This window comes from Ceratosolen solmsi, unplaced genomic scaffold (assembly GCF_000503995.2).
Source record: "Ceratosolen solmsi marchali unplaced genomic scaffold, CerSol_1.0 scaffold31, whole genome shotgun sequence".
Classification (NCBI taxonomy): Eukaryota; Metazoa; Arthropoda; class Insecta; order Hymenoptera; family Agaonidae; genus Ceratosolen; species Ceratosolen solmsi.
The window spans coordinates 1842837-1857631 of record NW_011948432.1 but is presented as its reverse complement, the minus strand read 5'-3'; the positions used below and the strand labels follow the sequence as shown (position 1 = coordinate 1857631).

The 14795-nt window shown below is 42.6% G+C and overlaps 1 protein-coding gene across 1 annotated transcript in view; it reads right to left on the bottom strand.

Annotated features, from left to right (window-relative positions):
- Positions 1-14795, bottom strand: part of mthl1 (adhesion G-protein coupled receptor methuselah-like 1) — a 243127-nt gene that overhangs the window by 133811 nt on the left and 94521 nt on the right. Inside the window, exon 4 of the mRNA XM_011502180.1 lies at positions 4655-4733. Within this exon, the coding sequence (XP_011500482.1) occupies positions 4655-4733 (79 nt within the window). The remainder of the gene's footprint in view (positions 1-4654; positions 4734-14795) is intronic.

Genomic DNA, 14795 nt, shown 5'->3' with positions numbered 1-14795 from the left:
AAGCCTGAAATAAGTGGATGATAGCATCCTATTTTCACATTGAAGAGTATTTTATTTGAAAAATAACGAGCCGTGGAACAGGATTAACGTTTTCATCCAGCAGCATGTACAAAAGTTTAATTAATTTTCATTATTATTTTTTTGCGGTACTTTTATTTGGCCAGCGCGTTGTGCCCCGTCGATTCCGCATCGATGATAATTATTATTATTCCACTAGAATTTCAGCGTAAATATGCAAGAGATACCTCGAGTTTCCGTATATGTTGCTCTCGGTTATTTCATTGTATCTCTCCTCTTATTACGCAAACATGAAATATCGATATTATCAAAATTATGGGATTCGTGAATAGACGTCGACGTTAATAAAAGTGAGTTATTCTCTCAGGAGATATTTCGCGTTTTCGGTAATGTCACGTATTTCCCCCTCCAATGCTTATTCGGCCGAACGACGAGAGCTCAATTTCACGAAGAATTTTCAACGAAAGCCCCTTTACATGCTAATGACTGCCCTCGACGCGCATTACAACCTACTTCACCACACATTCCTGGGAGATGCACTTGTCTTATCGGACCAAGCCGAACACGGGAATACGTAAAATACCGACCGCGAAAGGGATTCGAGTCTTTGCTAAAGTGTAATTAATGACATTTAGCGGATAATTCACCGGCAAACAGCGCCGGCTACATATCTATCGCGCACTTGTTGTTTATAATATGAGGCCCTGGACCGGCGAACTTTGTGGTCCTTGGCTCGTAACGGTATACATCAACGAGGAAGATCTACAAACGCGAACGTGACCTCAAATGGACGAGAGGAAGATGGAGCGATAAAGTGGTAATGAAGGACTCGGATTAAATGCCGTATGGACGTTCGTCGAGACTTTGTTCGGTTAAGTTATTCATGCTTCCAGTCAACCTCATACGATCTCTCTCTCTCGATGCTGTGTAACTATGTATTCTCAAGTCGTGTCTTATGACTGATTTTAATACTGGCCGATATTTAGGGATCGTTTTTTTTTTTTTTTTTTTTTTTTTTTTTTTTTTTTTTTTTTTTTTTTGCGGGGGATGAAGTGGTACATTAAGGTTGACGCTATTATTATTTATGCACCATTATGATTTTGTAATGCTTTAAAGTATTAGTAATATTAGTTGAATAAACATATTTAATGAGTAAAATGTTCGTTATGTATTGGTAGTTATTCGTAGTTATTTAAGCATAGATTGTCAAAAATTGCTTATTTGTTTCATATTAAAACAATAATGATAAACGACACTATATATAATAGTTTATTGATAATGCATGTGTAGTATTTGGTACAATATATTGCACATGATATGGGAAGAAAATTGCCCCATCTATTCCTCCTTCGGCTAAGTAAATTGTATGCATAAAAGATTAAATTAACGCTGTAAATCGCTATTTCGTAGAATAACGAATGTTCGTTCAATTTATTTTCGATATACTGAAATAACATTTATTAATTATGTTTAATCAATGCACGAGACGAGTCACTGAACTTATTATTTAATTTATAAATATAGCTTTAAGGTAAAATTATAATCACTTGTACGAGAGGTATAATAAAGAGTCGTATAATTCAAAAATAAAAGATTTGTTTGTTAAGCTACAAAGTACATGATAGGCTTTAAGAAACAATGGTGAATAAATCCGGTGTATGTGTTGAGACGAGGAGAATTAGGTAGTTAAATCGGGCACCGAGGGATCGGTAGATCACAACCCCTCCCCCCGAACCATCGTCATGATTTTCCTAATTAGTTCCCATTTACACAAAAGTGCAGCTCGTGAGATTTTTCATCTTGTCTGCCCTCTTTTTCTCCTACGCTCTCAGACTCTACAATTTACCTTGTTTATACCTTGGACTTTCGAGACCGGTATTCTCTATTTTTTTCACTACATGCTGCGCCTGTGAAAAGAACAAACAGTAGTTGAAACACTTCTTCGTTTAATGCGTGAATTAATTGTTGGAGCATATTTCCTTGGTGTTGAACCGAGAAAGCCCTCCGTTTAACAAAGTTACTTGTAAAATACACGTTTCTCAGATAATAAAAAGAAATGACCCTTCGTACCTTTATACGAGTGTATGTTTTATGCTCCAAGGAAGCGCAATCGTAGAATTTTAAGCCAATTTCATACTATAATGCATTTAGGTAATGACTAATTTCCTGATCGTGTCTCGTACACTTTTAGGAAATCCGTCGTAGACTAACGATGTTTAATGGCACAAAAATATAAAAACTCGCACTGATAACATGGGGTTATTAAACTTTTGCGCCCATTCATTTCGTAAAATACAATTTAAATGAAAATGAGCATAAAATTTTCTTCTCTTCTTCATTTTATCAAGTTGAAGTTCTTCGCCTGAAAACGTTCTAACAACTCGACAGAGTCGTCTAATTCACTAAACTAATAATTAGCAAAGGATTTTTCGAGATTGTACGCTTGATGATTTAATCAATTACATAGTATTTCGCTTTAACATACAATGTACAACGCGGCTGTTTGACTTAAAAATTTTAAACGTATAATAACGTATTTCAATAGACGTAATGGACGATAACGAATCTCTTTTCATTGAATTCGGCATGAACAATTGAATCAATATTTTAAAACCCGTCAAGCTATTTGCACTGGATTCCCTTACGTAAGATATCTGCTGTGCTAATGTTTCCTTATATTTATTTAACACTTGTTAATAACGGTCTGTCAATGATTTTTAGCGCCCGATAATTCATACTTGAAGAAGATTGTCGTAAAAACTTTTATTCAATGTGTGACTTTTCACAATACTTCGATCATCCCACTACAAATTACTTATGTTATATTACGAAATATCGTACAGTTGAAGGAATATATAAACTTGCTCGTAATTCTTATACTTTCGTCTATTCGTTAGTATAATAACGTAATGGTTCTTTTCTCCTTTTCCTCTTGTTCATTTTAAATTTTGTTTGCCCTAAATATTACGACTGTTATCGCAATCTCGATTCCCATCCATTAAATCAATTTTCTTGAAAAGTAAATTCTAAGTGAAAGAGACTTCCTTAATCAAAGGCTTGAGATTTTTGTTTACGCGATCAATGTATACGAACGACGTATTCAATTAATCTGAAAATGTGTTTAAAGAAAAATAGTTGTGATTAAGGAATGACGTATGCGCAAAAAAAAGGAATTAACGAACTATGCAAGAATCTAGCTTCGATGCATAAAAATTACTTGTAATAATGTAATTAGATTTTTGCTACACTACCCAGCCTTCACCGGGCAATTTAATAACGAAGGTAAACTACTTTTCCCAACTCGAATGACGTTTAGTATTTACAAGTGGAATTTTCAATATAACGTTCAACGAGTGAATTGACCGATTGACTTCAGCGAGCAATAAGAAAATTTAGCGCGATAAGCTGCCTTCATCGCGTGTTAAATCTAATAATTTAGCACTGCTCGCTTGTTTATCCTTAAGCTTTTCTATCGAATTCACTATTATCGATGCTCGGAACGTTCCAAACACACGATTCTCAATCAAACTCGAATAGTTCTTTAATAATACTTGAACTCTTTCATCATTCTCGGCCCATCGTCGGCCCATCGACACGCTTAATCGTAATCTACACGTTATTACTTGTAAGACTGACCTTAATAAAATAACGCACGCGTACCTGACAAGATAATCATCTATTTGTCTATGGGTCTATCATAACTTTTAAATTTCCACACTTACATATCCAATCACTGACCTCTGTCATCCTTAAAAAGTAAGAGACGCTCACGGGAATTATGCCACGGGCATGGCTAATTTACCACGTCAAGGGTAATAGGCGCGAGAGGCTCAATCGGGATGCTAAAGTCCCAGGTGACGACGAACAGCGCGAAAATAAAAGCTCGTGGCACGAGGGCCGTAAGTAGCCGATAATCCATCCAAATTAACGGCGGCCACTAGGAATTCGGGACCGCTCGAGACGTTCAACGCGACATTCGTCAATTATTATTCCGGAAACTTGGCGCCACCATGAAAACTGGAACAAAAGTTAGTTCCCTCGGTACGGCGATACAATGCCGGAATAGTGCGCGTCACCAGCGCACAACGAACGCCGAGTGTCATATATTGCGCGATTGTCGCGAGAACGCAACCCGGATAAAGAAACAAAAGAGACGGAGGCGCCCAGTTGATCGCGTACACGAAGCGCACGCACGTGGAAAACACACGTAATGCGCAGAGGAGCGCGGATAAATGTAGATTTGGAAATACATATCATCCGACCGGATTTCTATACAGTCGGGCCGAATTCCGCCTATTTGCCAGGCCTGACCTTGGCCAGGGTGGCGCCGCCGCGTTATTTGTTATTAAGTGCCGCGGAGAGAGCAATGAAGCGCGAGCGAGATGGCAAAATGAATGATCCACCAGACGGGCGGCAATCATTCGTGGAAAATTTTTTCCCCAGCTGCGAACGTGTTCGCAATACGTAAAAAGCCGTGGGGCGTGGGTGGGATCGTGTTATAGGTAGTTGCGCCACCTCTCGGGCCTCCCGCGAGTCCGGGTAATTGCGATATTGAAAAGGGACGCGTCGTCTCGGGGGAGGACGAGTCGAGGGAGGAGAAAAGGCGATGAAAGAGCGTAGGTGTTGGAGAACTAACCTGAAGGTCCACCAGATGTTGAAGCACATTGTGTTGAGCCAGAAGAAAGTTGCCAGGAAAAAAAAGTGCGCCAGGATAGCTGTAACAGAAACAATAAGTCGTGCGATATTAGTCTCGGCTTTCTCCTTATTTTTCCATAAACTGACGACTACTCGCAAAAACGTAATCATCGCCCTATCGCTTTGGTCGCACTGCGACGTTGGTGTTGATAATGAGATAAAAATGGATAATCGCTTGAATGTATTAAAAGGCACGCTTATGACGCTAAATTCATCGTTTAAAGGGTCCAGTGGTAATAGGAGACTGAGTGTTACTCAAGCCCATCTGTACGAATGAACGAATAACTTTTATGTACAAATATCCGGCGGATATCATCGAATTTTACAAATGCTTAATCTCCTCTTCATTGTACATTCAAATGAAGTCTAAACTTATTCGTCCACGTGCTGTAGATGGATGAAGCTGTAAATTGGGTTCTTCAATTAAAAACATCAAAAGCCAATTTCGTAAAGCTCGTGTCCAATCGCCTCCGATATGGTCGGAAGACTCATACATTTACAGAAGATTCATGCAATGAAGTTCACAGTGACAAAAGTCAATTTGAGACTGCAAACAATGCGACCGCAGGCGGCCGGCCATGGGATTAAAGTCGAAAACCGACTGTTAGGCGATCGAAGGATGCCGCGGATATGAACGAGAGCGAGAGCGATAAAAAAAATCTCGGCAACTAATTTGGCGAACCTTATTTGCCAGCAGGTCGTAATATACGCACATGAAGCCTCGCGGTAGTTGTGGCGCGGTGTGTTCGTGTCCTCGCTTGTCCGCGTGAGATGGTGGACAGTGGAGGAGTTAGGTGGTTTGGGGGAGTACGAGGGGCGGGGGGGGGGGGGGGGGGGGGGGAGGGGGGTCGGTTGGCACTCATTTCAAAGCGAGAGGGAAGTTTCCAAATCTTCATGAATAAGCCCATGAATTTTTGAGGCCCTTGCGGTGGTGGCGAGCGCAGAGCTCAAACGAAAACTTTAACATGGTCCCGCCGCCCTTAGATTGCTCGGCTCTGCACGCAATACGCATTTTATCAAATAATTTTGAAAATGCTCTGAATTTTTCTCAACCATTTTAAAAATTCGTGTCTCCTAAAAAAAGAAAGCATCTTTCCAAGTTCGTCTTGCAGGAGGTAAGGAGGCGGACTCTGCATCTGTCGTTACCATTCCCACGAGTCGGCAAGGCCTCGCGTTTATTCCGACGAGAATAATGTTTCCCAGCCCGTAGCTTACTAGCAGCAAAAAGGATGCGTCCGCCTCCCCGTAGTTCCCAATGAACTTGTGCAAGCGCATAATCGTTAACGTGAAATGCAACAAGGATGCGTGATTGGAATCGTTGAAACTAGCTTACGAATCCCTTTCACCAACGCGCGTTCCACATGCATGCACGTACGGAAAATGTCGCGAGCACAAAGGTTGACAAGCTTAATAAGAAAAAGTACGAACGCGAGATTTGGGGAGTGGGTCGGGGTCGGGGTCGGGCCGGGGAGGGGGGGGGGGAAGAAAGAGAGTAATGGTAGGAAAGAGGCTGGCAAAGACGCGCGTTAACATGAATTTTTCAAGAATCCGTTAGGCGTTGTTGGCCGATAGTTATTTCGGTCGGCCATTATGAGGCGAAAGAATCGGTGCGTCTGTCTGTCACCGGCGTGGATACATTAATTTCTAAGAACGCAATCTGCTATGAACCGTTGTCGCATCTTTCTTTCTCTCGGCTTTGCCGCAGGCCACTCGACTTGCCTTATTTTCGCCTCGGAAGTAAAGGCCTTGGCGTACTCGGGACAGCGCTGGACAAAGCTGCATGGGACGTCCCAAACAACGCACGGGGGGATAGTACAAACTTAATGACTTGGCGTCTATTCATGCTTTTTAAAGGCTGAGAACGAGCGTGCGAGACAGGGTCGGGAGACGATGTTTGGAGAATGGTTGTGAGGAGGTTGAGGGGGGAGGGGGGAGTTACGAGAGGAAAAAGAGCGAGATCATTCGTGTCTGCCTGGGCCAAAGAGCCCATAGAACGCGCCGAAGACTGCTTAACGGGACGCGATATTATTGCCGACTCGTGGTGGCTGGTCGTTCGTTGTTAAGTCGTCGCGCGCCTCACTTTCTTCTTCCTTCGTACGAATGAGCGAATGAAAAAGTCGTGGCATTGCGCGCCCGACGCCGTGATGCCGTGACGCCGCACCGAGGAGCGACGCATCGTTCGGACGAGCCTCGCGGTAATAATGAGCACGCGCGCGTATACCGTTGCACGCGTGGCCGCTTTACGAGTTGCGTCTCGGAGGTCCGGGAGAACAATCGAGAGTAAGAGGCTTTTTTACGAGTAAGCGGATGTACGGATGAATTGTGAGTGGGATTAGACTTCTTGGTCTTTAACTCCCGAGCCTCGAATGGATGTGTGGAATGCTCGAGTGGAGGATTGGGTGGGGAGAAAAGACACGAACTGCCGTAGAAGCGACTCATTATCGGAAATTTGGACGAGTTGGGAATTTTATTAGGGGAAGTAATGTCGAGTAGTTATAATGAAATAGCGCGGTATGATTCGTTGTCAGAGGTATTTTTCCATTTATTTCTTTTACTTTCCTCTCTTTTGATTTGTTCACTGATGTACTGCCTTGATTTGACTTTAATTTATTGCTGCCGCGTTGTGCAAGGTGATTGGAGATAGCGGTATTATTATACTTACATTGCAATGGCATTAAAAACTATTATTGGTTGCTTGAAACTTTCGTACGAGTCATCCGAAGGATGCTTGTCAACATTTTATGTTAGACTGATATTACTGGTGTATGTCAATTTGTTAGAATAACTTTCCAAATGGTTTGGTAAATGAAACATCTATTTGATTTAAGTGGCGTAGGATGAAATGTTATTTGTAAACATTCGATTTTCCAAATTAATTGTACATTACGAATCAATATCTTTTCCGACTTTTTATTCTCGTGCTGAACGAAATGTTAATTACTCATTTTTATTTTATTTATAATTTACATTTTTATAATGATATTTATGTGTAAAAATTTGCTAGATTGCTAGATAGGGCTTAATATGCGCAAAAATGTTGATGGATATTTCCAGATCAACATTTTTCAATTAACGAATTTTCTGCATCTAATGTTAAAAGTAATATATTATGTGTATTATATGACGCAGAAATACTATTTAATAGCAGGAAGGAAAGATTGTTGATATATGTAATATATTTGCAGGCTTGAAATTTAAAATCGACAAAAGTGATAAAAGCGAAAAGTATTTATTTTTCTATCGCTTAGAGATAAGATTTATCATAAAATTCGACGTTGGAGTGATTTAGATAGAAAAAGATCAAAGCGCTTAGGCGTGATGACTACGAGACTCGATTGGAATCCGCAACTGCTAATTCAGCGATAACCGATATCATCAATTAAGAAGTACCCAGACCCTTGGCTCGTAATAGCAAATGGTGTGTCGTCTTTTCTCTCTCTCTCTCTCTCTCTCTTTTAACACATAGAGAAACGAGACAGAGTTTATACCAGACGAGATGATTACTCTTCCGAGCCGACGCTTAGCGCGTACCGTGAGTTTATCATGCCTTCTCCTTCACTCTCTCTCTCTCTCTATCTCTCTCTCTCTCTCTCTCATAAAAAAAAAAGAACGAGAGAGAGAGAGAGAGAGGGAGCGAGAGAGAGAGAGAGAGAGGGAGCGAGAGAGAGAGAGAGAGAGGGAGCGAGAGAGAGAGAGAGAGAGAGAGAGAGAGAGAGAGAGTGAATGACTGAATGAGCGAATGAGTGTGTGAGAGAGTCAGAGATACTTGGAACTCCGCGGCTGAAAATAATTAAATTTCCGAAACTTATTACAGCTCGTTGCAATTATAAGCGCACCGTTCGCGGGCACGTTTTCGCACCCTCGTTTTTGCGCTCGTTTAACACTCTCCAACGCCATCTCTCCCCTCCCTCATTGAGTCACCACCCGCACTTTTCCTTTTCCCAGCCGGACGCTCACGTCCGCGTTAACGCACGTAATAATCCACGGACTCTCGTTCACGGGACTTTCGGTTTCCCAAGCGCCCTCTCTCTCTCTCTCTCTCTCTCTCTCTCTCTCTCTAGCTTCGACCTTCACATAGCTCGAGCTCCCGCGTGTCTCTGCACCTCCGTGAGGCGAATTACGTCCACTCGAAATTGAAAGTCTCGCCGGGAGAAGACTAATTTAGCTCCTGTCGTTCACCGACATTCCCGAGGGCTGACTGCCGCGCCTCGACAAATAAAAATCGTTTAACTTTTTCGGCAATATCCCCCTCCCCCCCCATCAAGGCTATTAATCGCAATGTGCTTCAAACGCTTTATTAAAGCTCGGATTGTTGTAACGCGCATGGCTGATTTTCAGCGAGGTGCGAGCTAATGATCCGTGAATGTTCCATGCTCCGATGTACTATTAAAATGTTATTCCTTCTTTTATTATTAGGCAAGCGGTGATATTTCGATTGAACCTAAGCCAGATTCGACGCGTAACGGGATTACGCATGGAAAGATTTGCTTTCTCGCGTTCGTGAAACCTTCCATTAATCATCCGACACTTCGAGTCTAAACTATTACTAAACTACTAAACTATGGCACGCGCCGTTATATCACTGTTATGCTTGTTGGATTAGGAGGATTTTGTCGTGGGATGAGACGAAATATGTTTTACTGTACCATCATGATATCAAATTTTGTGCAAATTCCGTTACGTTTCACTTCATCTGCCTTAATTAATAGCACTTCCTCCAATGAAAATATTACCTGTTTAATGGCAAATAAATGTCGCGGGCAAATATAAATTGTAAATGCTTTATTGTCCTTCGGCAAATGAAGTTATGTAAGCGCTCTTCTTTGTTCCTTTATGGTATCTACCTGCCTGGAATATAGGACACCTTGGAGTATAAGCACTAACGTCAGGCATACATGATTTCGCGTCACACTACCAATACTTCTATACCGCGAGCACTCGGCTTACGTGCGGTCATTATTTCTAATAAATATATCGTTCATCAGAATTTGAAATCCGATTTTCAGTCGATCAAAACTCCTTTTCATCCTCATTTTTTCCATTTTAATGATTAGTTCGATAAAATTATCCGACTGCCCTTCCATATATATATCAACAACTCCGCAGTAGACTTCGTTTAATAAATATGCGATCGACTTGATTCTACGTCAAGTCTGCGTACTTTACCAAATAAGCCACACGTCCACCTGTAATCACCCTAGCTTTTAGTTTAACCTCAAGGCGTGTGATTTACTCTAAGCGCAAATTAGCCTAGAGTCTGCACAGAAATAACGTAAAATTACTCGCTACGTTGTTAAATTCGTGTGATCACTAACGTTAGGCAAACTACTCCATAAACATACAGGGTATCATCGATAGTCACTGGAGTCCACCAAGATTTCTGTACAAAGGCCCTTCGAGCCTAATGAATTTCCATCTTTCCGGGAGTTAGGCATTTTGGATCTACGGTCGCCCCGACAAAATCAACATCGCGCCACAGACCTTTGACAGGAATCGCGCTTCGACTGGCCTTCCTTTGTCCGCCCCCGGCGTGAAGAATCGGGGGGTGGCGTCCGCTTCACGCGAGGGTGAGTGTCAAGGGCTGGCACCGCTAGTTACGCCGCCCGCGACTCCATTTGCATGGGGCTCGGGAATTGCTTTTGCACAGCTTGGCACCCCCGGCAATCCACTACCACCCCACCACCCCCCCCCTGACCCCCTCAACATGTCGCTTCGTATTCTTCGTCGAGTTTTTCTTTCGACGTGACAGTTCATTTCCTATTCTCCTGCCACCCCCTGACATATCGACAAATCACTGTTTATCGAAGGATGCCACCAATCCTCGAGCCGAGGATTCGCTTCCACTCCGTAGTCGCAATGCGACTAAAACATCTCAAGGACGCACTCGTGGCACCGGAACACCCGAGATACTACGCAAAGATTTGCACACCAAAATACCACGAAAATGCAGGTCAGTTCGGGCTCTCGTGGTCGTAAGCTATGATCGATCGTTGGCTTATGCAACCTTTAAAGCTACTAATGAGCTTTGCAATTTACGAATTGCATTCTGCATCTTGTATGACAGTCGTCGTATAGAGGGGTATAATGGCTAATTAGGTGGATTGTATCGTTACGCAAGTCATATTATTAGTCTTCGTTCTCGATCCGCTTCATTATAACGAAGCTTGCACACAAAAACTTTTTCGCCAGTGCAGGAACATAAAAGACCTTTACCAAATATCGTATCACCCTTGTGTACATCTATACTACCCTCGGTTACAAGCTCCATGCCAGTCCTCTATTCTAGATCCTTAAGTTACCAATATATAAAAATGTAAAGGCCTTGTAGAAGTTTGCATGCAGGCATGTATAAGAGTGTATGAAATTAAAGAGATGCAGTGTATAAGCTTCTTCACCTCCACCCCCACCCACCCCCCACTCCCTCTAACGCCCACACGCACACGCGCACATGCGGCACCGCATCGTACTACTAACCGTCATGTCAACGATAGCTCGAGGGTGGATCCCCAAGCTCGTCGACTTTGGTCTCGCGGTCGGCCTCTACGCCTAATGAATTACGTAAGTTTCCACGCCTTGTGTAACATAAAGTTCATCTCGTGCCTGCGCATGTGTGCGCGTGAGTCACTGGCAATATCAATGTACGATTCGAATCTGCTAATTAAAATGGCATTAAAGTACAATTGCCCGCGTGATACTATTCCCCTCTATTTTTCCAATAGAGTCGGGGCCACATGCCGTAAATGCCGATTACCAGCGCGCCTCAAAGCATTTATTATCCCTTTTAATGCGATAGAGTGCTTTTAACACTGACTCCTCCTCCTCCAGTCACGTTGTATTATCGAATTTGCAAATGTAGTGGTAAATCGAAATTAATATATAATTTAATTGTCCAAGTATGAAATCCACGCTCTTACAAACTATTTTTTACTCTCCGTATATTGTTCGTACACGTGCGCGTAGTTACGGTGATAGTTTTACTTTTTGTTTTTCATGATTCCCTTATATTTAGGTGGGGGATAAAAATTAGAAACTGCATTGTAGTCCCACGACTATGCTTTTGCGTATTTCAGCTTTTATTTTCTATCCTCATTGTAATTACTTTATTAATTACGATGCAGCAGAGGTAAACCAAACGCATCGATGTAATTATTGTGCCTACACAAGCGCATTCGTCAAGATTTATGATAACCGCAATACTTGTAATTTGCATGCCCAACGATATTTCGCTTTTCTCTCTCTCTCTCTCTCTCTCTCTCTCTCTTAAATTTATCATACGGCAAATTCTATACTTTTAATTGTTGATAACTATGAATTATTTTAATGTTACATTATAAATGGAATAAGTCAGGATTTGTTTATTTGCCGAGTCAATGCCGAGAGAAGATGAGACGACAACAAAATTGCGAAAATACGGGAAGAACGAGGGAAGACCGAATTTTCGAGATCTCGCGCCATAATAGATCCGATGCGAGAATGCGGATAATAACCGAGAGCAGCGAGCCATACAGAAATTTACAAACATTGATAAGACGTTGAAAAGCGACGGATGAAGAGTAGTAGGGAGTCAGCCGAGCGAACCAGCATCACCAGGAGTTAACGGCGGACACAAACTCCGTAATCCGGACTACGACGACAAGAAGATATTTATCAAACAGCCAAGCGTAAATGAAAATCCAAGGAAGCATCCACGTGCGTGCCCTCACGGAAAATCGAGGATGACGGCTTCTCTTAGCCGCGGCGGCGATCGCCTCGATTCTATTTCCGCTGTTGTTTCATTTGCGCCCGACGAGTGCTCGTGGTATTACTTATACGTCCCGGGACTGAAATAATATCTCGGTCAGTATTCGTGATGCTGCTCCGCGCGGAACTCGTCGACACTCGAAACGCATCCGGTGAAACTTGGACGGTGCGTCGATTTACAATAACGGAATGGAGTATGAGTGTGAAACGCCGGTGCACAGAGCCATTCCACGGCCGCCAACGTAGCTACGTTAACCGGCCTGTGGGACGGTATCCCTCGTGGCATTACGTTGGCCGCCTGCGGCGTGCCACACTTCAAAGCGAATCGAACGTATCACGCTTACTTGTTGATGCTGCAAAAAAATCAATGATTCCTCGCGAGTCTGCTAGATGTAGCTCGACATACGCGTCCCCTTGCATTCCTTACACGAGAATGCACCTATACACGCATGTAAGCGCCAGCCTCTCCTCGAACTACGTGCTAGCTCTGGTTTTTAATGGTTGGATGGGATGGTGGCCGATGGCTGTGGCGTGGTGGTGGTTGTGGTTGTGGTTGTGGTGGCGGAGTGTGTGTGTGTGTGTGTGTGTGTGTGCGCGGGGCGGGAGGGGGGGGGGGGGGGGGGGGGGGAGAGTGAGACCTTAGCGGTCGGACGCTACCTCTGATCGTCAATATTGTCTTGGAAATAGACTGCGAGCGAGCTAACTGAAGCGAAATTTAGCCAGAGGTTGTGGACGACAACATACTTCTTCGATGGACGAGGAGGTGAGGTGGGTACGGATGGGTGGCTGCGTCCGATTAGATCCAACGTTGCGTGCGCAACTTTATGTTATAGATGTATTTGATTTTTGTCAATTGTTCAATCTCGTGGTCAAAATTTATTCCCAACCAAATAAAGCGACTGCTGAGGACCTGGAATACGTAATCCTTTAACGTGTATCCCTCGCACACCACTCTCGCACACCACTCGCTTACCTTTCCAAATAAGCACAATATAATTAAAAGCGACCTCGGCAAGCTTGTTATTTCCTTGCTTGACGCACATGGATTTTATGACCACATTTATTTAAAATACACCCCCCGAAAGCACATTTGTAAATTATTTATAGTACACGTAACGGCCAGTTAATGGAGCAACACTAGTAGTGCTGTAATGCTTCGATAATGCGAATCCAACAACTAAAATGTCTGCCTTTTGTAAGGCTCCAAACGTTGCATTAATTCTTCGATAATAAACATAATTTCATTCATGCTTTCTGTAATCCGGATTCCTTCAAAGTAATCTTAAATGCATTTCGTTACAATATAATCAAAATGCGCGATGCCGAGTATGAAATCGATAGTTTTAAATCGAAAATAAACTTTAAAATGAATTGCAGAATAGCCGAGCGACTGAAAGATGCTTACGAATTTCTTAAATGCAATATGTTTCCAAAATTGTCGTCATTAATGCCGGCTTATCGACCAGCTGCTATACAAATTTGAAATATTAATTTTGTTATTACAATTGCAATTAGTTCAGTCGTATCGAAGCTTTACGTAAAATTCCCTTCAATCTAAATGGAAAACTAACAACGAACGGAATACGGACCAGGCTAATTGCATTCTATAGGAAACAACGGTAAATGTATATAAAGAGCAGTTGATTGAAAGCAAGCTACATTCGAATTTGTGTGTAATCGCTTAATAATGTCTACCGGCCCGTGCAAAGCCACCTACGAGCGAATTACTTTTAAAAGATTCAACCACGTTGAGCGCGAATTTCGTTATTCTATGCTCGGAACGTGAAGCTCGAGTTGAAATAATCAAAAGAAAAAGCCTACCGACGCCACGACAGTTTCATTCGTTATTTTGCATCTCATCGAATAATTGCAAAGTAAAAAATCTTGTCCCTTTATCACATTTATCACTTAGCGCGACTGAGCTGAAGACGAGCAGGAGGAGACTGTGGTGTATAAAGAGGCACGAAGGCCATTCAACTGATATGTAAGTCGACAAAGTGTGTGAACAGCCGCCAGTCTAGTAGACCATACAAATAGATACAGAGACGACGATATACAACTGTCATTTGCATTTTACCTAATATAAGTCGATTCGTCACTTTTATTTTTATGTGAACGAACAATTTCGCACGTAGCGGAGCTTTTCTCTCTCTCTCTCTCTCTCTCTCTCTCTCTCTCTCTCTCTCTCTCTCTCTCTCTCTCTCTCTCTCTCTCTCTCTCTCCATGTATTAGCTCGCCAATTTGAATAGCCGTGCTCTATTTATGGCTCTGCAGACGTTGCTTCACTCCCTCGATCATTCCTTTGTGCTGCATTGCCCGTGCCGTCTCTACTTTGCGGAAAA